Source organism: Ambystoma mexicanum, chromosome 7q, assembly GCF_040938575.1.
Source record: "Ambystoma mexicanum isolate Mex_15411 chromosome 7q, UKY_AmexF1_1, whole genome shotgun sequence".
NCBI lineage: Eukaryota > Metazoa > Chordata > Amphibia > Caudata > Ambystomatidae > Ambystoma > Ambystoma mexicanum.
This window is the reverse complement of record NC_090941.1, coordinates 570,979,210-571,002,693: the sequence shown is the minus strand read 5'-3', so window position 1 is coordinate 571,002,693 and position 23,484 is coordinate 570,979,210. Positions and strand designations below refer to the sequence as shown.

At 48.7% G+C, this 23,484-nt stretch overlaps 1 protein-coding gene across 3 annotated transcripts in view; it reads right to left on the bottom strand.

Moving 5' to 3' along the window:
• Positions 1–23,484, bottom strand: part of LOC138527994 (phosphatidylinositol 3,4,5-trisphosphate 3-phosphatase TPTE2-like) — a 421,324-nt gene that overhangs the window by 140,436 nt on the left and 257,404 nt on the right. For all 3 annotated transcript variants that reach the window (XM_069639416.1, XM_069639415.1, XM_069639417.1), the window contains 2 exons: positions 11,133–11,196; positions 7,505–7,569 (listed from right to left, as the gene is read on the bottom strand). In XM_069639416.1, coding sequence (XP_069495517.1) covers positions 7,505–7,569; positions 11,133–11,196 — 129 coding nt within the window. The remainder of the gene's footprint in view (positions 1–7,504; positions 7,570–11,132; positions 11,197–23,484) is intronic.

Below are 23,484 nucleotides of genomic sequence, written 5' to 3'. Positions count from 1 at the left end.
GTCATAATTAGCCCTGCTCACTCTATCGAAAGCCTGAGTTGGGTCTAAAAAGGTCATATAAATGGGTTGGCCTGAAACCCTCAATTGCTCCTGCAGGAGCGACAGAATATGAGAATTCAGAGATGTGTCTAGGCCTTGCTGAAACCCTGATTAATTATCGTCCCACACCTTGTAAAGCTCAATCCACATCTTAAGTTTTTTAGGACAATTACTAAAAATAGCTTACTTACTGTTGCGTAGTAATACGCGGTTGAACGCATGCACGGCCCATAACGAGGCTCGCGCATGCGCGTTTTCAATAAAGATGGTCCCGGCCGGCAGTTCGCGCCGGAGACCAGAGCAGCAACACGTCTCCGGCGTGTCTCTTAGCGCGTGCGCTGCGTGTGTGCATGTGTGCCTGCAGGTGGGGCCTGCCATCGCCCCACACCATCACACTGGCGACGAGGACGGCGCGGGGGCAGTCCTCCGCTCTGGTGGCGTTGAGAGAGGAGAACGCTGCTCCGTGTCGGCACGGGCTCACACGTGTGGCCAGCGGCCATTTTGGATCGAGCTCATAACGCAGTGGTTGCGGCCCGTGAGGGTGCTCGTGCGCCACCTGCAATTCACACCGAGTACAGTGAATTTTTGGACCCTCCACAGCCTGTGCAGCTGCAAGGTTGTGGCATTCTGTCAAGACAACAAAAAAAAAAAAAGAATAAAAGAGTGGCACCGTAGAAGATATTGCGCCAAGGGTGTTCCGGGGCCCGGTCTTCAAAGCAATTCGACGTACTAAGTACCACGCAAGGAAATGGGAGAGGAAGATGAACAGGATGGTGCTCCTGCCCCCATCCCTCGCAGGATGAACAGTACACTGGCCCCCATGCCCGAATTTGATACCATGGGCCCACCTTCCAAGTTGGGGCATAAATGGCTCCTGTGGGTGAAGAGGTTGGAGATGTTCTTCACAGCCTCGGGGATCACAGAGGACGAAGAACGAATTGCAATCATGGTGTTCTCGGCAGGGGCCGAGGTGCACAAGATATATGACTCTCTGAACATCCCGGTTGCGACGTATGCTGCAGTGAAGCTGGCGCTCCGAGATCATTTTCTGCCAATGGCGAATGTAGACTTTGATAGATTCGTCATGAGTGCGGAAAGACAGCGAGAGGAAGCGACACTGGATCAATTCTGTGCACGACTCAGAGTTCTAGCTAGCTCCTGTAGATGGGGAAATGAAGAGGAGATGGTTCGAAACCAGTTGTTGCAGGGCTGCAGCTCTGGTAAATTGAGATGGCAGGTATTGAGGGAACCTGGTTTGACCCTACAACAGATTCTGGACACAGGAAGGGCCTATGAGCTGGCTGACGCAAGGGGTGCGAAAATGGATGCAGCCACGCATGGGAGGAACGAAGGTGAGGCTTTTGCAATTGGCCGCAATAACTCAGGAAAGTCAAGGTGGACGTCAAGAGGAGGTGATAACTCGGGGGGGGGGGGGCAGAGCAACGCTCCCTCGTGCCAATATTGCGGGTACGACCTGCCACATGTGGGTGACTGTCCAGCCAAATCGAGGACCTGTGGCCGGTGTAACACCCCAGGACATTATGCTAGGGTGTGCAGGGAATCAGCACCTGTCGCCGCGTCGAGAGGGCCCGAAAGGGTTGCCAGAGGCGGCACTCGGAGAGTGAGGGGTGTATCATCCATTGAACAAGGCATAAAGGACCTGAACATCGCCGAGGAGGAAGACGAAATCTTCTTCATCTCGAGCATAGCCGAAGGCCCAGGCAGGAGAAGACAACCCAAGTGCACAGTGAACATTGGGGAAACACCCACACCGGTCTTGATAGACACTGGGGCGTCCGTCTGTGTGCTGGCGACGGAACACTACAACGCACTCCCTGGTCCACCAGGCCTAGCAGAGTCCACAGCACGGATATACGCTTTCGGAGGACACACACCGCTTCCCATCCAAGGAGTATTCGTTGCTCAGTCACTCACGGACAAAATAGAATAAGGGCAAGATTCTTTGTCACAGATGTGAGCCCGCATTCCCTTCTGAGTTGTGCTGCGGCTGAGGCATTGGACATTGTACACTTCTCATTTGCAGTCTATCACACCGACTTGGAAAATTTGTTAAGTCATTTTGAAACGATATTCCGAGGGATAGGGAAACTAAAGGCTGACCCAATACGCCTCCACATCGATGGGTCTGTGAGACCAACGGCTCTAAAACACCGCCGCGTCCCTTTCCATCTGAGGACACAGGTGGAACGCGAGCTGCAATCCCTGATAGACAAGGACATCATTGAGAAGGTAGAGGGCCCTACCCCGTGGGTCTCCCCGATCGTGGTAGCCCCAAAGCCCAAACAACTGGGTGCGGTACGCATCTGCGTGGACATGAGGCTTCCTAACCTAGCGATCAAAAGAGAGCGCCACATAACACCCACCCTGGACGACATCATTGGGGAGCTTCAAGGGGCGAAAGTGTTCTCTAAACTGGATTTGAGGTCTGGGTACCATCAGTTAGAACTCCACCCCGAGTCAAGATACATCACGACGTTTACGACGCATGAGGGGTTATACCAATATAAAGGACTCAGTTTTGGTATCTCTTCCGCGGCAGAGGTTTTCCAGAACACCATCAGGGGAGCCCTGTCCGGACTCAAGGGAGTGATAAACATTTTGGACGACATTCTGGTCTTTGCCCGTTCCGAGGCGGAACACCTAAAGCGCCTGGAAAACACACTGGTGAGGTTGCGCGACCTAGGGTTGACACTGCACAAAGAGAAGTGTGAGTTCCTGAGGGACAGGCTGGAATTTTTCGGGTTCGTCTTCCACGCGGGGGGCATATCACCTGATCCCGAGAAAGTGAAGGATATCCGGGAAGCTACCCCGCCAACAACACCATCTGAAATCAGAAGCTTCCTGGGTATGGTGACGTATTGTGGTCGCTTCATCTGCGATCTAGCCTCCCTGTCGGAACCCCTGAGATAGCTAACCAGAAACGACATCGCCTGGAACTGGGGGGAGAAAGAACAGAGGGCTTTCGACAACATCAAAAATGCCCTATCGGAACAAGAAACAATGGTATGCCAATCCGGATCGGGAGTCCGAAATTGTCGTCGACGCCAGCCCCGTAGGACTGGAGGCTGTCCTCATGCAGGCCGACAATCAAGGAACCATGAGGCCCATCGCATATGCCAGCAAAGCGCTTACAGAGACGGAGAGACGGTACTCTCAGATCGAGCGGGAAGCTCTGGCCATTTTATGGGGTTGCAAGCATTTCCGGATATATATCTTGGGAAAACCAGTCGTGGTGGTAACTGACCACAAGCCTCTCATCCCGATCTTGTCCGGAACATCATCCAAACCACCGCCTAGAATAGAGAGATGAATGTTGTCGTTAATGGAGTATGGGGTCAAACTGCTGTATCGACCAGGCCCTGACAACCCGGCAGACTACCTGTCCCGCCATCCAGGTGCGGGGAGGCCAAAAGACACAGTGGAAGTGGCAGAGGGTGTTGAAGCGATACATCTCGCGGTCGAATCGGCGCTGCCCGTTGCCCTATCCCGCCAGGAGATCGCCGAAGACTCCAACATGGACGAGACATTCACATGGATCAAGGTTGCTATGGCAAATGGAGAATGGCGAGAGGTCCTCCAGGACAACTCACGAAGGAACGCAGGGGCTCAGAAAGACCTGCAGTCCATCTGGAAAGCGCACCATGAGCTCTCGGTAGCCGAGGATGGCCTCCTGCTAAGGGGTCACCAGATTGTCATCCCGAGAACACTGGTTGACAAGGTTCTGCAGCTCGCCCACAATGGGCACCAAGGGATGGCCAAGATGAAAGCAAGATTGAGACTCAAGGTCTGGTTCCCCGACCTGGAAAGCAGAGTGGAGGAGTTTGTGAGAAGGTGCATCCCCTGCCAAGCAGCCCACCCGGTGGAGAGGGCCCCGCCGATCCAAACCATGGAGAGAAGTGACCAGCCATGGGGGATGGTCCATGCCGACTTTGGATCCACCGGCCGAGGGCTCCACTTTCTAGTGGTGACAGACCAATGGTCCCGCTATCCGGAGGTTGAACTGGTGGAGTCGACGGCGAGTGACCACACCATCATGGCGCTGGAGAAAATGTTCGCCACGCATGGATTTCCAGTGGAGCTATGCTCAGACAATGGGGCGCCATTTCGGGGGCAACGTTTTGCTCAGTACTGTGAGGAGAGGGGAACACGCCATAGGAAAGTCACACCGGTCTGGCCGAGGGCAAATGGGGAGGTAGAGCGCTTCATGCGAACGCTAAACAAAGTGTTCCGCATATCAGCAGATGGAGGCGCAGACCTCCGACGCAACTTAGTGGACTTCCTTCGAGAGTACTGCTCGACCCCCTCATCAGTCAACCGGAGTCGCCCCTGCCGAAGCGCTCTTTAAGCGTGTACCGAGAGGGCTCCTGCCCGAAATGGAAGGCCGCCAGCCGGGGGAGATTGAAAAGGATCACGTGCGAACGGAGAGGGCAGTGAGGAATGAAAAGGAACCGATCAGGAGGAAGCTCTCGGAGAGGCCGATTGCGGTGGGGGATACCGTATTGGTGCGAAACAGAAGAGCAGAAGGAAAGTTATCGTTGACCTACGAAACCCAGCCCCTGGGGGTGACGCATGTGAAGGGCTCAATGGTCACAGCGGCCATCGCATGTGGAACTGTCACCCGGAATGTCTCGTTTTTCAAGCGGGTGGGGTCTGCCGAAACGGATGAAGTCGACCCTCCGGCACCTGAGCCGAGCGATGAACCGCCACCGAGACCTGATGGACTGGCCGAGACTCAAGGGACACAAGAGGTGCCTCCGGCCGAGGCACGCAGGTACCCGAGCTGGGCGGGGCGCAAGCCGCCGCAGAGGTTCCAAGACTTTATTATGGACCCTGCCTAGGCATCTAGGTCGTGTTGGAACATTTATGGTTGAAGAATATGGTGTTAAGTTATACTGTTGATCACTGTTCTTTGTTTGGGGAAAAAGGAGGGATGTTGCGTAGTAATACGCGGTTCAACGCATGCGCGGCCCATAACAAGGCTCGCACATGCGCGTTTTCAATAAAGACGGTCCCGGCCGGCAGTTCGCGCCGGAGACCAGAGCAGCAACACGTCTCCAGCGTGTCTCTTAGCGCGAGCGCTGCGTGTGTGCGTGTGTGCCTGCAGGTGGGGCCTGCCATCGCCCCACACCATCACACTTACTATTTAGAGGATTCTGTCGCCATTTTGAAATTAGGTGGAAGATTAGTGCTCCCAGAGAAACAAAAGATAAGTTGTGGTGAATGACTCCACGTCTACAGCGCATTGTGGGCCATGCGCTCCGACTATCGCCCCCTTTTCTGTATTTAATGAAAATAGGCTGTAAGGGTGGCACTAGGCCTTCATATCAGAACCCCAAAGTAAGGGATGTGAACTACGGGGATTCGAATGGGTGGTGTGGCTGTATGATGCACTAACTCCACGTGACAGATTTGCTTGACTGGGATATTGGGTTTGTTATAGCGGAAACTGAGTTTAGCTGGTATTCCCCACTTTTTTCAATCAACAATTTGGCTGAATTACATTTTGCCCCATTGTTTCACAGTTTTGTTAACGCAAAGCAGGTAGATGGTGGGTTTATGTTTGGTATACAGGAAGGAGGAGTGGAGGAAGTGAGGAGGGTGTGGGGGTCTCTGAAAGGAAATCAGCAGAATATTATTCAGTCAAATTAATTCGAGGAAACTCGTAGGTCCAGTTTAGCTTACTTTGGGGAAAACGTAAGGGTCTCAAGTCTTGATGTGAGTTTGGGTTATGTTTCTGATTGGTGTTCATATCCGGATGCTTACAAATTGATGACTGAATGGGGCTAAAACATTATAGTTACAGCTCATTAACCCTCCTTATATCTTGATAGCTAGCAAAATGCTAAGTGACATTGGGCACTGTTCAGTCATAATATGACGACCTGGGAAACTGAGTTGAGGGGTGCTCTGGGGAATCCCCCTTTCTACTTGCTCCATGTAACACTTCACTCGGTGGGTGACCATCCCTGGTTTTCAGATTCCCTCTCGCTGCAAAAAGTGGGTCAGATCAAGTGACTTCATCACAATATTTTCTAATTGCCTGTGACAATTGGCACCTGCTGTGTGAAAACCAGCAACCCCAGGGCTGAATTCCAGACAAAGTGATCCAGTTGCAACTTCCAGTGAAAATGTTGCAAGTTAAAGTTAAAATATGTGTTCATGGTCACCTGAAATAGTGAAGCAAGGTTTGGCAGCCATTTTGGACAGCAATGGCTTTAGTGACCTTGTTCCACTATGCTGAAGTGATACCCACATTGTTTTCGTACCCTAGCTTGCCATTTATCTTGAACGTTGACCTTAGCTTGCCCTTCAAAATGCCTTTATATATAATTTTGTGTGTGTACCTACCGGGACTAAATAATGTTCCTGGTCTGCATTTCATCCTTTTCAGTTTGATACAAGGCATCTTCTCCCGCTAAAGTCCTACATTCGTGACCTGGATGGGTCCATTGTTAGCCCAGGAAAGGATCAGGATTGCCTTTGCAAACCAGGGCTACTTCGTTCCAGGCAACATCATCTTGGCCATTCCTGGACTTACATTTGCAGGCAGTAGTTCACAATCACAATGATCAAGGTTCAGATCCTTGAAACAGGATAGAACCTTAAACTTCACATGAATATGTTATAGGAGTGGAGGCCTTAATCCTGTACTGCTCGTTGCCAGGACATTATTGCCACAAAACCTTTGCTCCAAGCCGAAGTAGGAGGCCAGCAGAGCAGCAAGCATGACTAAAAAAACGGAACCTACTCAGGATTCAAAAAACAAGATAAGAAAGGTCTGGAGTTGTTCAACAGTATGGGCCTCATCACGAGTTAGGCGGTAACGCCGGCGCTATTAGCGCTGGCACTAATAGCCCTACCGATAAACCCCCTGCCGCTATTTGCGCCAGATCACAGGTTTGGCAGACCGGTTATTGCCCATTCCCCATTGGGCCCATTCGAGAATTCCTTATTCCCCATTGGGCCCAATGGGGAAAATTCGCGCTATTACCCCCGGCGGATTTCCCGCCGGCATTAAACACGCCGTAAATTGGCAAATTTTTAGCGGATTTCCCCCCAGTTTAGAGCTGGGGGGAAATCCGCCAAGGTCATGATCTGGCAGACCCTTAAATGCAGCGGTAATATCGCTACCCCAGCATTTAAGGGTTACCGCCAAACTCATGATGAGGCCTTATATCCTTTAAGTACGTAGACCAATACTTCCTAAAATTACCACTTAATCTTTTCAGTGCCACGCATGGGGGACCCCAATGCTGGGTGCAAATTTGTATATATGCCTGGTGGTTGCCTGGAGCTATAGAGGGTTGGGTCGGGGCAGGATAACACGGGATTCCCCTGACTTCTTTCTCCCTGCTTTTGTAGACTGTACATAAACATTCATTGGGCAAAAGAAGGGTTAAACAACGGAAAAAAAGAACTGTAGCCAACATAAGATAACACCTACCTGAATAGGATTCCTGTAGAACGACTGCTTCCCTGCCGATGGGAATGACATGGCAATAACACGATCTGTGGGGTTGGAAAGAGAATGTGCCATGTTCTTCATTCAAAAACTTTATAACGTGTTTTACAATTTCTAGAATAGCCCTTAAAGAAGGATGGAGTCCATTTAGCGAGTTATCACCTTAGATACATTGCCATGCTCATAACACACAACACAGGTGGTCACAAAGTGCCTTTACTGCTTCTTAAAGTGCATGAATATTGTAAAGGGAAGGGAGACGGAAGAAGCATGAATGCATAAGCATCTCTTCAAGCTTTATAAAGTGGATGAAGTCACTAAACGCAATGAAAAACTGAGCGTGTCACCTGCTTTGGTTGGAGTTGTTCTCTACACGAGTGCAATTATTGTTCAAGTGAACAAGGGATAGTGTGAAAAATATTCACTAAGCGGTTAAGAATTTGGGACACATTACCAATGTTACCCTTCCGTGGCCAGACCTTATCCAACTAAAGGGATTATGGCATGAAATGGCACAGAGAATGCTGGTGTGAGCCTTTCATCAAGTGGTACATCATTTCAGGGTTCTTCATAAGAAGAAAATGAGGAGTCTTTGGAGGGAGCAGGTGGATAGTAGTAGGTCTGTGTAAAAACCAGGAAAGCACTTTTTATGTCAAGAACTAGTGACTAATTTTATTTTATTCATTTTTAGTTTATTTGAATTTCTGTTCAATGCTGGCCTTGCCCAGAGAGTCTTGGATTGACTGACAAGGTTCAAAAGGTGAGAGGAGAAACAGAAGTTCCAAAATGTTTTCAGGCGAGCAGAGGAAGATTAGGATAGACAGTAGGGGAGGGGCTGGATTTTGTGTGGGGAAATGGGTAAGTTTTCACTAACTTGTTAATAACTCAGATGGGGTGTTCTCCATGCATTTATAAGCAAGGGAACACCAGCCAATACCCAAAGTGAGGACGACGATCTATGGCAAATGACTTGCTGGAGTTTGATAACGCAGACTAATCGAAATGGCTTTTCTGGTAAAAATTGTGAAGCGATGCATCTTTCCACTGTTGAACTCAGAACTGGATTCAGGTTCATAAGATGTTGAACAGCTGGATGGCGCAGAGGAATAGATATCCTTTCTGTAGAACTTGGATTTAAGAGAATGGTTTGATGACCTGCTGCACAGCAATTTGGATTTATAAATGATATCATACATATGGTATGATATGGCACTTATAACGTGCAAGTGTTTCAAGGCGTGACGAGGCAAGGGTGGAGGAACAGAGGGAAGACAGACAACGATCTTACTAGGCCAGGTGACATTGAGATTGCGCAAGTGCAGGGGGAGGGGGCAGTGCAGTACACGGGATGGACAGTAAAAAATATATAGAATAAATAAAGCAATAAGTAAAAGTGCATACATCAGGTGTCAAGTGCTGGTAGGGGACTATAGGGATACAGAAAAACAGTCCCCAAGTGCAGGCGTTGCCAGGGAGGCAGTGCAGGTGTGCTTTGGTTATTTTATGAACAGGTTTGTGAGAGAAAATGAATCAGAATAGTTGATACCTTTAATTGGGCTAACAGAAAACATTATACTGAGATGGAAAAAAGGCATTAGCTTTCGACACCACAAAGAACTTACTCAGATGATAAAATACTTATTTTTTTTTAATTATTTCTTCGGAGCCACTGCCTGATTCCATCTCATCACATTTTCAGTTAGTCCAATAAATGATATCAAAACTCTAAAGGTTTGCCATTTTTTTCAAACTGGACTAATACAGTGACAGATTTGCATAGACAAAATGAAAAAAGATAAAATAAGGATTGTTCATAATTACGTAAGTTTGGCTATTTTGCATGAACATAGGACAACATTGTCTTTAAGTTGGTTTGGACATTTTGTGATGTTTTAAATTGGTGAATGGCAGAAGAAGTCGGAGGATTTGTTCAGTGATGCAAAGGCCCTACATCCGAAGAAAGGTCACAAATACATGCAACAATACAGCGAGTTATGAAACAAAATATATTTGCACTGCAATTTGACTGAAGTGTACGTTATAGGAACTGATTAGCGGTGGAACTAGAAAGCTTGAGGCGATCCTAGAAAATGCGCTTCCTGCATGCGTGTGAAGCAACTGTCTCAGACACAGGGCACACCCGCTCCAACTACACAGTACACATCCATCATGTTGCAAAGAAGGACGACCGTTGGTATCTGCTGTGCAGAGGGATGGATAAGCAAGACAATGCCAGGTTACTTGTCCGTTATACAAGACTGGCAGAAAACGCAGGGTTCTCAATGGGGACCACAGCTTTGTACTTCAAGCTAAACTCAGTCTCAACTCCCTTCTTATCACTGTGACGGAACCCCTTGTAGAACGCCATTTTGCTCATGCTCGACCGCTCATAAATCGTTGAATCAAACTTTCATGGCTGCTTCATCAGGCACAGAGTTCTACGGCAAGTTCCACCAAATTCCAGTACATGTCGCCATCTATCCAGATAACAAGGGGGGGCCATGGGAGTCTCTCTGTCAGACATGAGTCCTGGTTACAAGAACCTTACCCAGAGTCTTTATCTCACTATCTTTCACAGTGAAGAAATATCCGTCTTTGTCCTGCCTGGGGCAGTCCAGCACCCAAATGCTAGGCAATTCTCCTCTGAACAAGAGTACCAACAGCAAACCCAGACACGTGTTTCGGTCTGGTTGAACCTCATCAGTAGGGTGTAGCTGTGCCTCTCTCAGAATAGTGAGCAAGGGGTCCACGTCTGGATTACCCTAGTAACTTAGGGTGAGACCTAAAGTTACTTTAAATATGCAAATAACAAGGGGAGGAGGAGTCCTGGGAGACTCTCTGCCAGACATGAGTCCTGGTTACAAGAGCCTTACCCAGAGTCTTTAGCTCACTATCTTTTACAGAGAAGAAATATCCCAAACATATCAGTCTTTGTCCTGAGGCATAATGGACACCCCTACAGCTGTTACAGGCACCCCTCTGATTACAATGTCCACACAAACTGTGCATGTATATGAACGGCAGGAATCGCAGGGTCCCCTTCCTTTATATATTGCAATGCAGACATCAAAACTCCAATCCCCATTCTAACCCGCAAATGTCGACACACCTTTCACGAGAACAGGCTGTCCGTACAGAAGTCCCACCCAGAGAACTAGAAACCATATAGTCACTGAGAAAGTACTCAATTTATTGACCCCATATTACAGTGGGTGTTAAACTTCTCAAAAACATTATGGTGAACTACAACCACGATCAACATATGTTTTGGACTGCGGCACCCATTGGCCCTAGCTAGGATCCTCAATAATGAGGGATCACGGGAGCTGTAGTCTAGCATCAGGAGAGCCACTGGCTGCAGACCTCTGGCATACCCTGGGATAGAACGAAGAGCATGCTCATTCAGAGAGGTACTGCAAGCAATACTGCATGCGCTTCCATTTTTTCCATGCCTAGTCAACCACCAATGACGGGCCGACAGGATCACTTCATTTCAAAGGTTATGAGCATAGCCACAAGATGGTTAATACAAAAGCATTAATTGCCTGGGAACATATGAATCGCTTCACTCTACGGTTCATGATGTGCGTTTTTGGTACGATTGACACACCAGTTACGTAGGTCAGATCCAGATCAAATCCATCCTTTTGATAGCGCCGTTTGTTTTCCGAGACCTGAAAGACCAAGAAACATTTTGTTTAAGATTAAAATCAAAAAGCAGTGTATTTTTTAAATGTTATGCGGAATTGCACATGTATTTGAGTGGTTGCACATCCTTAAGATAAAGGTGGGTCACACACAATGGAATCCCCGCAAAATCCCAATTTACTTGAGGGACCTGCCAGAGTATGTGATTGTATGTACTACAGGGCGGGGTGAAAGGGATAATCGCTGCATTGAAGGCTGGAGAGGTGGTCTGGTATCTAAATTGCAAACTTCCAAATGAGAAGAACTGGCTTCTAATACTTTCTACCCAACTTTCCAAAATCGCCTTCCTTCCCCAGCCAACAATTAGGAGCATGGCCAACACTAAGATACGCTATAAAAATGTACCAGTAAATTTGTAACCAATTCTTTGCAATAAAATCATGGCTATAGCTAAACATTAAAATCAAGTGAAGCCATAACAATGGAAAAGTATCCTTCTGTTTATCTGGATATAAAAAAAAGTAGACAAACATTAGCAATGCCTCCGTCTATAATAGGGGTTCTTTTCTGCGGACACTCGAACGTTAACAATGGATAGACGACATAATGGACTTTGAGACCACATAGAAATGAGCATGGACACACGCTTTAGGGAAGTACAGGCAAGGAAGGCCCTGTTAGTTTGAGCCTATTGACGTGCCCGACGATGTGTTTGATAACATTAATTTAAGAGTGTAGAGCCTCCGTCAATTCATGCTTTTTTTTGGCATTTTCAGACATACCATATCTTTCATGCATTAAGAGTTGACATTGCTCATTCTTGAGAAGATTAAAAGAACTCCATTTTAAGAAAGAAATGTAAATGTTAGATTGTGCTATCTGAAAGCGCAGGGTTCTTGTCCGTTGATGAACAAACTGTGACCAGCCAAAGCAGACTGCTGTCTGTTAGAGGAAAGGAAAGTAGAGAAAGCAAAAAGGGAGGCGGCCAAGCGGCAGAAAGATGGGCGAGTAGACAGACATGGTTCACAACAGTGGGGTGAGAGAAGCAAAAGAAAGAGGGATAGTGGTAGCAAGTGTTCATGTGAAAAGTTGGTTTATCAGGAGAAAGAGCAGGGTCCTTAATGAATCCCACAGTTGCTGTGATTGGTGTCCGGGGCCTTTATGCATCTTCTGGGCCCCTGACCGCCCGCACCCAATCGGCCCAGCTCCTGTCTACCCTCAGCACTTGCATTGGCACACCCTCTGCCCCAGAGGTTTGTACTTAAACCCAACGTTGTTCTGGCTGTGTAGCACTCAAGAATCATAGCACTCTATCTGTGGCACACCCATGAGCTTGGACTCCCCAGCACTTAGCCCCCTCTGCCCTCTTCCTTGCTGCACCTGCATGTTCTGAATACTCACAGGGCATAGTAGGTTCGCCCCATTTCCTTTTTCCTGCCACTGCTCTTAAATATTGTGTTTTGTAATGGGTTTCACGCTCTTGTTCCCTCCCTTTGCCCTGTGGGCGCTTTGAACCAGTATTGTACTTGCTGTATAAGTGCCTAACAAGCAAACAATAAATAAATAGATCTCATGTTCTAGTTATTGGTGTTAAATTGTACAGATGAGGTTTATGAAAAGCCTACTTATGATGGCCTCGAGTTGTGCTCAAGAGTTCCAAATAAGGTGTGGAGACTATTTCAGCCAGGAAGCAACGCAATCACTCGCTCCTGAGAAGAGTTCACGGGATCTGGTAAACAGCCTGTTGACAGACATGTTAGCACTAAGAGTTGGATGTGTGTTGCAAGTTCAATAGGGAGTTGAGTCAAGAGGCTCTCTCGCCCCAAACCAAAATCATGTGGCACCAGAAGAGAAGAAAAGGAAGAGAGTGCTTCAAAGTGAGGGTACTCAGTCAGAAGAAAACAGAGAAAGTTGAAAGCAGTAGCAGAGTTAGAGAAGCGAGGATGCATTTCTTGAACAGGGGATCTTTTCCGAAGTATGTAGAATGCATTGTTCGTTATCTGTGGCATGTCATTTTTACCTTGCCATTAGGCATTGGTGCCAAATCCTGTGTAGCTTCACTGTGGGGAGTTGTTCAAATATTGACATAGCCATATGATCCTCTTGTGGAGGTCTTCTCCTTTTTGACGTATGCTCTAGGCTTCTACCAAGAATTTAGCAAAATCCCAGGTGATGTGGATGAGAAACATCCAGAAAGTGGCCCTTTTTTGTTCCTGCTATTTTCCAGAATAAGCCAACCAATATGTGCCTATTTCTTATCATTCAGCATTCTGACATACCATGACTGTGTTTTATTGTTATTTGGTTAAAAAAATAATCAACCATTAACAGTTTACAAAATCACACATACCATATAAAAAGTAAAAAAGAGAAAAACTCATTACACTTTTTTCAAGTAAAAACACAACCATAACTAACAATTCCTATAAAACGATTGCAAAAAAGTAAATGTCATCTTAAAAATGGATAAAGCCAGAATTACCCACCTTCCAATTTACCAGTCACCTTCCAGTAAATCAAATGACCTCAAGAAACCTACACTAGCAATCATATCCAACACTACTGAGCCTCCAAACCCCTCTCCCGTAGATAAAGAAAATCAATATGATGCAAGGAGTTAAAAAGGTGTTTAAAATATTTCAGTCGAGCATAATGACGTGCAGGACATTCGAACACTAAATGCATGACTGTTTCTACCACATTTTCTGCATCACAAAACCGACAATTAGACTCATCCTTTCCAATGTTATCATGTCCAAGGAGAATTTCTTTAGTTGGATATAGATTTCATCAGAACCTCAAGAATTAATTCAATCAATGTCATAAATTAATTTTGGCATTATATTGCCTTTATAGAAATTTAGGGCCAGTAGGTATGAAAATGTTCTATATTTCGCAATCTACAACACAATTCAATTCAATCCTTACTAATCCTGTTTGCCAAACCTGAGGTCTTAAATATCAGATACTCTAATATTGGCTTTAGTAGGTCTTCAAAAAATAGGAAAGCCTAGATAAATGAGGTGATTAACCATCTCCAGCTTTTGTTTACCCTTTTTCTAGTAAACAGAATCACCCTTATTTATTTATTTTAACATTTATAGCAGAGCACAAAACCCATGGGCATCAAGGCGCTAGTTACAGAATTTCAAGCTTTCACAGATTCTCGCCACCCATTGTATGATTCACATATGACGGCTTCTATAGACTATGGTTCCTCAAATCCTTTTATTATGCGTCCTGTTTGTTCCTTACTAACTCCTCGCTTGTTCGACCCCCTTTGCCTTTAGTGTAAATGTCCTCTTTTTTTGATGCGTCCTACACAGCAAGTATGCCTTCATTGACTCTTGATTGTCCTGCACAAAGCCATTATGCCACGCAATTTTCTAACTCCCACTCCTTGCTTCCTTCTTTCCACTCCCCACAATTGCCACAGTCCATGACTTCTAAATGGGGGACCCCACAATTCCCACCCTCCACCACAGCTTCACCTTTCACCCACTTGCCACAGCCATGTTTCTCCTTTCCCCCTGTGGCTGTGTTTCTCACTCTTTTCGATTTGCTTCTAGGAGAGCCTCCAACTCCTTGGACTATCGATATGTTCCTCCACCCTGACCACTCTGATCTAATAAACCCCACCTGTCTGTGTAATGTTTTCCCTTCTCGGCCCTTTCATCTAACCTCACCTTAAAGCTTTCCATGGGGGTAGTTGCCCCCAATTCACCCATGCGGACTCAAAGCTCTACTCAGTTACCCTCAGCGCATAATTGTAAAAGAATTGCTAGCAACCGCAATGTTTCTTACAAGGTTGCCACCCACTTCCACTGGCATCCTCGCCCACTGCCAACGCTTGCACTGCCGGGCTACCACAGCTGGCTACTGCCACTGCTAGCCCCAGCCACTGTCGCCTCATTTTAGCATTACCCCTGCTGGTCTTGTGGGTGAATTATTGTAGGCAAGTTGAAGAACTGTGCTCTGATGTTTGGCTTAGTCTTATGCTTAATTAACAACACGCTTAAACGTTACAAAATACAAATTTAAAAACGCATCTCGTCTACTAAAAAGAGTGAAACTAGATACACAGTAAAATGTCATGGGGTTTGTGGGTTCCACTTTCTTCCTTTCCCTCCACCTCCCCAAAAACCAAAACCCAGAAGTAAATCTCAGTACAAGTGAAAAAGCTGTACATATTTAAAGGTATAGTTTCCTCAGAAAGGAATACATTTTAGAGTAACAATTGCAAAGGAGTGGAAGATAAACAGACGCTGTGCGTACATGACATGATAGTTCTCTAAAGACCGTCATTTGAAGTGAAACACACCCATTTTACTCACAAGGGAATCTCATTAGTATGGGCTATAAAAGGTGGCAGAGTCACCTATACACCAAAACTATTGCCTTAGAGTACAGATAGGGAGAAAAGGTGTTTGGTTATTTGCCCATTGTGACAAATCGCGGGATTCAGTCACTTCTCCCCAGGGGGGAGCCTTTCCTTGTGAGGCTAGGTAGACGAGCCCACTACGCGATGGTGTTACCCTCCGGAGGGGTGAACAGGACCTCACTGGGAGAGAATCCCCCCCCCCCTTGGGGATAAGGACTCCTGTTCGGATGAGGAATTCCTTGCCAACCAATTCAGCAACCCTATAACAACAATGTCAATCCTGTTGGAAGAGAACCGGAAGAATCCCTGTATATCTGCTATTGAGATGCCGTAGGTAAAGACTGGTACCTGCTTGATGGTGGGACGAAGAAAAGCCATGGAGTCATGATGAATACCACTCAGAAACATACTGGGACGAAGAAACCCAATAGAGTCAAAATGAATTCAACTCAATAACAAAAGAACGACTTCTACGAGATGCAGGGGAAGCCCCAGAGCAGCATCATAAAACTTGGAGAGAGGGGGAGAGAGAGAGAGGAGGAGGGGTAGGGGGGGAGAGGGACAGGGAGAGGGCAAGGGAGCGGGAGAGGGGGAGAGAGAGAGAGAATGACCCAGGAGTTTCAAACCAGCTGGTGGTGTGACACTGGAGAACCTGGGGAAATGCTGCTTCCCAACACAGGGAAGAGCAGCAGAGGAAAGGAAAGGGGCACGAGATGCCCCGGGCAACAGACAGGCTACAGAGAGCCAGGGAAGTAGAGCCAAGTCCCCGGTGGGTCACGCAAAGAAGAAGCGGTGGCAAAGCCAAGGAGAGAGAGAGAGAACCCTAGTTCAAGCTAATACCACATTCCGTGAGACTAGGGGCGCAGGAGACACATAAAACCTGGGGGTGATGGGGCACCTTGGGGACTTTGCTAATGTGAATATTGGAGCGGTGGCTCAAGACAGACACCAGGCTCATCTGTGCAATTTTGGATGCAAGCGATGTAAAAGACGGACCAATGATTGTTTTGACGTGATAATACCCACATCGGAAAAACAGGTGTTTCAGTTGCCAAAGGTTATTCACGTTTGCAACGGCGGTGTGTTTTTTTAATCAGAGCACATGCAAATTGCACATGGAATAAAGTATATTGCAAGTCACCGACCGAAGAGTGCCATAACCACATACAGGAAAGCAGTCGAAGCTCGAATCAAGGTCAAGAAACATGCACGCATACTTAACTACTGCTTAAAATTAACGGACACACTGCTATCTGCTTTAATATTTGCCAACAAATTCTAATGGCAGCAGAGAATCTGGTGGCAGATAGAGCCAGGGCACATTGGAGGGGGGGGATTGCAGTGGGGTGGGGTGGGGGGGAAAGAGGTCAGTTCCTCTCTATTGGATTCTCATGGGTCCCTGCAGGAATCAGTGGCAGGCAAGGCAAGCAATTCAGGTGGACCCACCAGCATGCTTTCACTAGCACCTGAGGGGGATGCAGTACCCGTCCCCGGGGCCATATCAGGGCACTATTTCAAAATGCCACAGATGTGCTAGTTCTTTCCACCTGAATATTTAGGAGGGGATTATCTACTATTTCAATCCAGTCCTTGTAATGTGGGAAATACCTTTTAAAAATGTTGTATCGCAGGGGGTCGGGTGCCAAGAAGTACCCAGAGGTACTTTTGAAACAATATTATGCTAAATTGTAGTGGCACTGTCCTGGAGGAGAAAGCAAACATTATCTTCAACTTTGGTTGAAAGTAACTTGTAAGAGGAACTTCTCTGCGATTTAACGTGTTTGTGTAGAGTCTGGTAACCCATGCTTGCTCAAAAACCATCATGCAGCGCCTAACAAGGGAGACGGGAAACAGAGCGGCTGCATGCAGGTTGGCAAGGGAAACATGGAGGTGGCTGCCTGCGTGCAGGCTAGCATGACGTGGCACACAGCCTAGCAATGACCTGCCACCATGTGCAATTAACACACGCAGATGAGCTATGCAAAGGGCAACAAGGCACGCCATGGGCAGTGCACGCGTATAGGTGCTGGGAGAGTCTGGCGGGGCAAGGTGGTGTGCAAGCTCCTGACACCACACAGACTGATGTAGGCTGAGGCGCATGAGGATGTGCTCATCAAACTGTGGCTAGCGAAGTACACGGTGGTGAGGCCGGGTGTGATAAGTGTAGACGTGGTCACCACATGCAGTGTGGTGAGGTTATGTAGTGAGACAGGACACAGTGACGACAGGTAGGCTGCAGAGGCTGGTGTAATCCGCAGCGAGGCAATGTGTAACGTAGGGTAGCAGGATTTGTGAGTCAGAAATTAGCGTGTGCTTACTGTAGTATCTTGTGTTGGGATGTAGCTGCTCTGCATCAAGTGCACTGATGCAGGCAGTAGAATGTATGAGGTAAGCATGGAACCCTGCTGGTTCAGTATTCCATGAATGGCAGTTAAGATTCAGGATGGGAGATTACATGAAGCAAGATGTATACCTTATAGCTCCTAATCCCTCTTCATAACTGTACCCTGAAACTAATAAAGCCTACTTCCATTTGTACCTGCCCTTCTCCTGACTGGTCCCTTCTTACATTAAAGAACCCCATTATGCTACACTTACCACTGCAGACTAGTAATGGTACAGGCTGCTCTGAGAGGCGCAGGGTGTAGCGTTCTGAGGAAGGGCTTTGGGAGTGATGCACTCACTGCACGCAGAGGTGCGGGGTCATGGTCACTCGGATGGTCACTGCATTGCATGTAAATATACAGTATCGATTGAAATCGGATAATTTTATCTCAGTCCGCTCCGCAGCACTGATACAAAGTGTTTATTCTAATTTGATTTTCTTGTCCTGACTCCCAGACCCGGCCAGCACTACTTTAATTATTTAGCACCTGAGATGATTTTTTACCGTCATCGTCGTGGTCACCTCTCCCTCCTAATAGATGGTGCGTTCTGTGTGGTGCATGGGGATACGACCATTCTCCTTTTCAGCAACCTGACCCCACCCATAAGCAGAGGGGGCCTGAAATTACAGCGAAGAAGGTGGTGCCCTGGCGGTCCTGTCAGTTTAACTCAGTACCTCGCAGGCTTGCATAATGTCATGTTTGTAGCATATATATGTTTTTTCTTCCCACACTAACCTTAAGGCTTTAGCTCGTCTCAGAGAGTAGTTTCGCTAAATCAAACGCGTGAGAGTCGACCAGGCGCAGCCAGCAAACAGCAAGTGCAACCACTTGAATGTCGCTTCTGCAAAGCAAATAGGCCAGCCCGGCTCAGCCTGAGTCTCAGTACGCGTTGCTGCCTGTTTGTGCAGTCGTGCTCACTGCCTTCGACGATGAGGAGTCAGTACTACAGCACTGGTCTCGGGATGCACTCTGGTGCGCGCCACGAGCACCCAGCCAGGAATGTGCAGCAGTGGCAGAGCACTGTGCACAACATCACTTCACTCGCACCTCAGTTTGAAGTTTGAGCAGGAGATTCTGGGGGGGATAAATGCCATTATATCACCCCCACCCACTTAAAATGTGTGGGGGGGATTTGTCCTCCCCTATCCCCCCCCATGTCCTACGCCCATGCGTGAGACACACGCCAGAGCATGCTTAAAGAGGAAGAAGTGGTGAACAGCTGGGAAACCGACTGCAGTCACAATGAGGCTACACAAAGAAGCAGCGGTGGCAAGGCCAGGGAGAGGGAGAACTCCTGCTAACGCTGATACCGCATATTGTGAGGCACGTTGGAGCATACTACAGAAAGAAGAACTGGGATCGAATACAGTCATGACAAGGGTGAAGCCATGAAAGGAGGAAGAAGCCGACCTGGTGACGCAGCCATATTAACACAAAAGTAAAGGGGAGAGCGGGGACCCTGGCAGAGTGGCGCTTCTAAAATATAGCACCTTCAAATATAACACCAGGGGGCACAGAAGCTCGACTGCCTGACCCGGCGTCTCCATACCTCAGGCTGTTGCAAACCTTAAAAAAAAAAAAAAAACCTAAAAAAATGATTACAAAAAAAAAACCACAGTTCTTCCAGCTATTTTTCTTACCCCACTCTGCGTTCCTGCATCTCTATCTTTGGGGCACCTTCGGACCAAGTTTCTCGAGGAGTCGGACCTTCCCTCCAGCTCTGGGACTCCGGTCGCTCCCTCAGCGGCCAGGCCTCTTCCCGCCTTCATCAGCCTCTGCCTGCTGCTCCGGACCAGGCTTCTATGGGAATTGGACCTCCCCTCCAGCTCTGGGACCCCAGTCGCTTCCTTGGCGGCCATGCCTCTTCCCGCATGTATCACACGCGGGCGCGCAGGGCCTCTGCCTGCTGCTCCGGCCCAGACCCGCTCTCTCTTCTGTCAGCGGGACGCTGCAGCCTTCCTGTTCCAGCCCCACCTCACACGCCTTGTGGAGCTTGGCTGCCATGTCCGCTGCCCCGTCCTCTGTGGGCTCCTCTATTCCATCGGGTCCTCCCCTACCGGCACCGGAAACTTCTCCTCCCGCCCTTGACTTGTAGGGAGCGCTGGACCTCTGCCTGCTGCCTTTGACTTCTTCTCTACTACCTCTCATGTCGGCGGGTGGCCGCCTTGACCTGGACCCTCTGTTCGGCACCGTCCCTCTGTATTTGTGTGGCGTTTCAGACGTGCTGAAGGGGCCGCTCTTTGTCTGAGGGGCGCTTCGACCGTGTTCTCCCTGCTCCTGCTACACACCTCGCAGACACTGGCTACTGTGCCTTATAGGGAGCGCTGAACCTCCACCTACTTCACGCTCTCATACGCCTCAGCCTCAGGTCAGCTCCACTTTCTCCCAGATCTTCCTCTCTGCTCTGCCCCTCTATGTGCATAAGGCACTCAGGCTGTGCCTTTTCCAGCTCCTGCTCCTCAACCTCATGACCACGGGCTGCTGTGTCTGCTGCTCCTCCACCATGCCTGGACTCTCACCTCCACTGGGCCCGCACCCGCCAGCACACGTCTCCTTGTCACCAGCCTCACGGAGGCATCCTGCTGGCTCCTCTCATCACTAATCTCCCGACGAGTTGCAGTTAGCCACAAACCCCTGCTGGCTCGGGGCTCCATTGATTTTCGGTCCATCTGCTTCCACCTGGACCCTCCCCTACTGATTGCCCCTTCCTCCACCAGGGCCCTTACTCTCCACAGACCACCTGCCACCACTGGGCCCCTCTGGTCAGTGGTCCGACTGCCATCACCTGGGCGCTTCCTGTCTGTTGGCCACCAACTACCTTCAGGCTTCTCCATCTATCACGGACCACCTGCTACCACCTGGGATTCTTTGAACGGTAGTCCACCTGCTACCACCAGAGCCCATTATTCTGTGGTCCGCCCGCTACCACTTGGGCCGTTCCTGTATGCTGACCTCCCTGCCACCTCCAAGATTCTTCAATTTCCACAGGCCACCTGGACCCTACCCATCTACTTGCCCCTGCCTCCGCCTGGGCCTCTACCCCCTACGGAAAACCTGCTACCACCTGGGCCCTCTACCCAGTGGCCCGTCTGTTATCACCTGCGCCCCTCTTGTCTGCCGGCTCCCTGCTAGCTCCAGGGTTCTTCATCTACCACGGACTGCCTGCTACCATCTGGGACTTTCTGAACTGTGGTCCACCTGCTACCACCTGTAGACCCCTGCTTTCAAAAGGGCCCTACCCCCTATGGACCACCTGTTACCTCCTGGGCCCTTCTGTCCAGTGGTCCTTCTGCTATCACCTGGGCCCTTCCTGTCTGCAGGCCCCCTGCTACCTCCCGGGTTCTTCATCTACCATGGACTGCCTGCTGCCACCTGGGACTTTCTGAACTGTGGACCACCTGCTACCACTTGAGCCCATTTAATTTCTGTGGTCCGCCTGTCACCACTTGGCCCTTCCTGTCTGCTGGCCTCCCTGCCACCTCCAAGATTCTTCATCTCCCACTGGCCATCTACTACCACCTGGTCCTTTCTGAACTGCGGTCTTCTTGCTTCCATCCGGCCCCTCCTGACTGCTACCCACCACCACCAGGTTTCTTATTTTCCCACGATTCCCCTGTCTCCACCAGAGTCATCTGATCTGAGGTTTGCCTGCCCTCCTGGGCCCCGGCCTACTCTGGCCCGACTGCTTTATCTCCCCATTGACGCCTTCCTTCTCCCTTTCACTCACTCTCTTCTTCATTACACCATCCCACCCTTTCCCCTTTACTCCCTCTTCATCACAGCACTCTCTCCTCCCTGTGTCATGCGCATTGCCAGACTCCTCTCCCCTTGTCCTCATTACTCTTCCTCCTCCTCCCCCTTATCCCCTCCCTCTCCTACTTTACTTTCCCCTTTTTCTCATGTCCATTCCCTTGCTCATCCCTCTCCCCCATTCGTCCCATCCCCTTCCAACCCTCCCTCTTCGTCCTAACCTTATCTACCCTCCTATTGTCCAACCCTCCAGCTTCATCAAAATTGCTCTCTGGAACGCCAGATCCCTCTGCAATAAGACTGCAGCCGTCTTGGACATGTTCTTTCGACTTAACCTTCATTTCCTATGTTTAACCGAAACCTGGATCCCCCTTCACAACTCAACTGTCCCTGCTTCTCTCACCACCTCTTCCTCCTCCTTCTCTCACATCTCTCATTCTTCTGGTCGTGGCGATGGCATTGGCCTCCTCTTCCACCCTAAATACCTTTCTTCTACCTCTTCACTGCCTCTTCCTACCTTCCCTTCCTTCGAATATCTATACAAATCCTTTACTTCCCCTCACCCTATCTCCTTTCTAATCATCTACCAACCTCTTGGCCCCCTCTCCTTCTCCTACAATGACCTTGACCACCTCCTCTCCCTTATCTCTCCCGCCCCCTCTCTCCTCACTGTACTTGGCAACTTCAATCTTCACCTCCCTAATCCTCCTCAATCTTCCCCTCTTCTTTCCACCCTTGACTCCTACCTCCTCTCTCCTCTTCCTTCTTCTCCTACTCACTCTTCTGGCTCCACTCTTGATCTTCTCTTTAACTCAACCTACTCCTCCTCCTCCGTCTCTACCTTACCCAACTATCTCTCTGACCATGCTTTACTTTACTTCCTTCTCACTTACTCCCTTTCTCCCTTGTTCAGCTCCTGTACTCTCCCCTACTTCTTTCTGTCGACGTGACCTTCGCGACTTTAGTCCTCTCTTTCGACACTTGCTCTTCCTCTCTTCACCCTTCCTCTCTGATTTCTCTTCTCTCTCGGACAATGATGCTCTATTCTCTCGTTCCTCCTCTATCTCTTCCACTCTCAATCAACTTTACCCCCTCGGCACTGGCTCAAATTTCCCTCTCTATCTAATCAAACCACCTATTTCTCTTACCACTCTCTTTAGGACTCCTGCCTTAGCTCTGCTAAACGTTCCTACTATTCTAACCTTCTCCACTTCCAAGCCTCTCATCCTCGCCGTATCTTTCAAACCCTCTCTCGTCTTCTCTCCCCGCCCACCCCTGACCCCTCAGCTACATCCTCCCTCTCTCCTTATGACCTTGCTGACTTCTCCTCCAAAATTCTCTCTCTTTGTCAAAACATTTACTGCTCTCCTTCCTTTTCCCCCTTCCCCTCACTCCCCTTCACCTTGCATGTCTGACTTATCGCCCGTCTCCCCTTCTGATGTGTACCTCCTCCTGTCCAAAGCTCATCCTACGGCTGCCCCTTCCGACCCTCTCCCCAACCTCCTTATCCCGAAGATTTACCCTCTTCTCATTCCTTACTTAACCTCCTTCTTCAACATCTGTCTCTCCTCTGCTACTTTCCGTTCCGCATTCAATCATGCTACTATCTACCTATTCTGAAGAAACCTTCTGCTGATCCCCCTTCTTGCTTCAAACTTCTGCCCAATCTCGCTTCTCCCATTCCTTTCTAAATTACTTGAACGCCTAGTCTACTCCCAGCTCTCAGCATTTGTCACTTACCTTTCCCCCTCAACTCTCAATCTGGGTTTCGACCTAAACACTCCCCTGAAACTGCT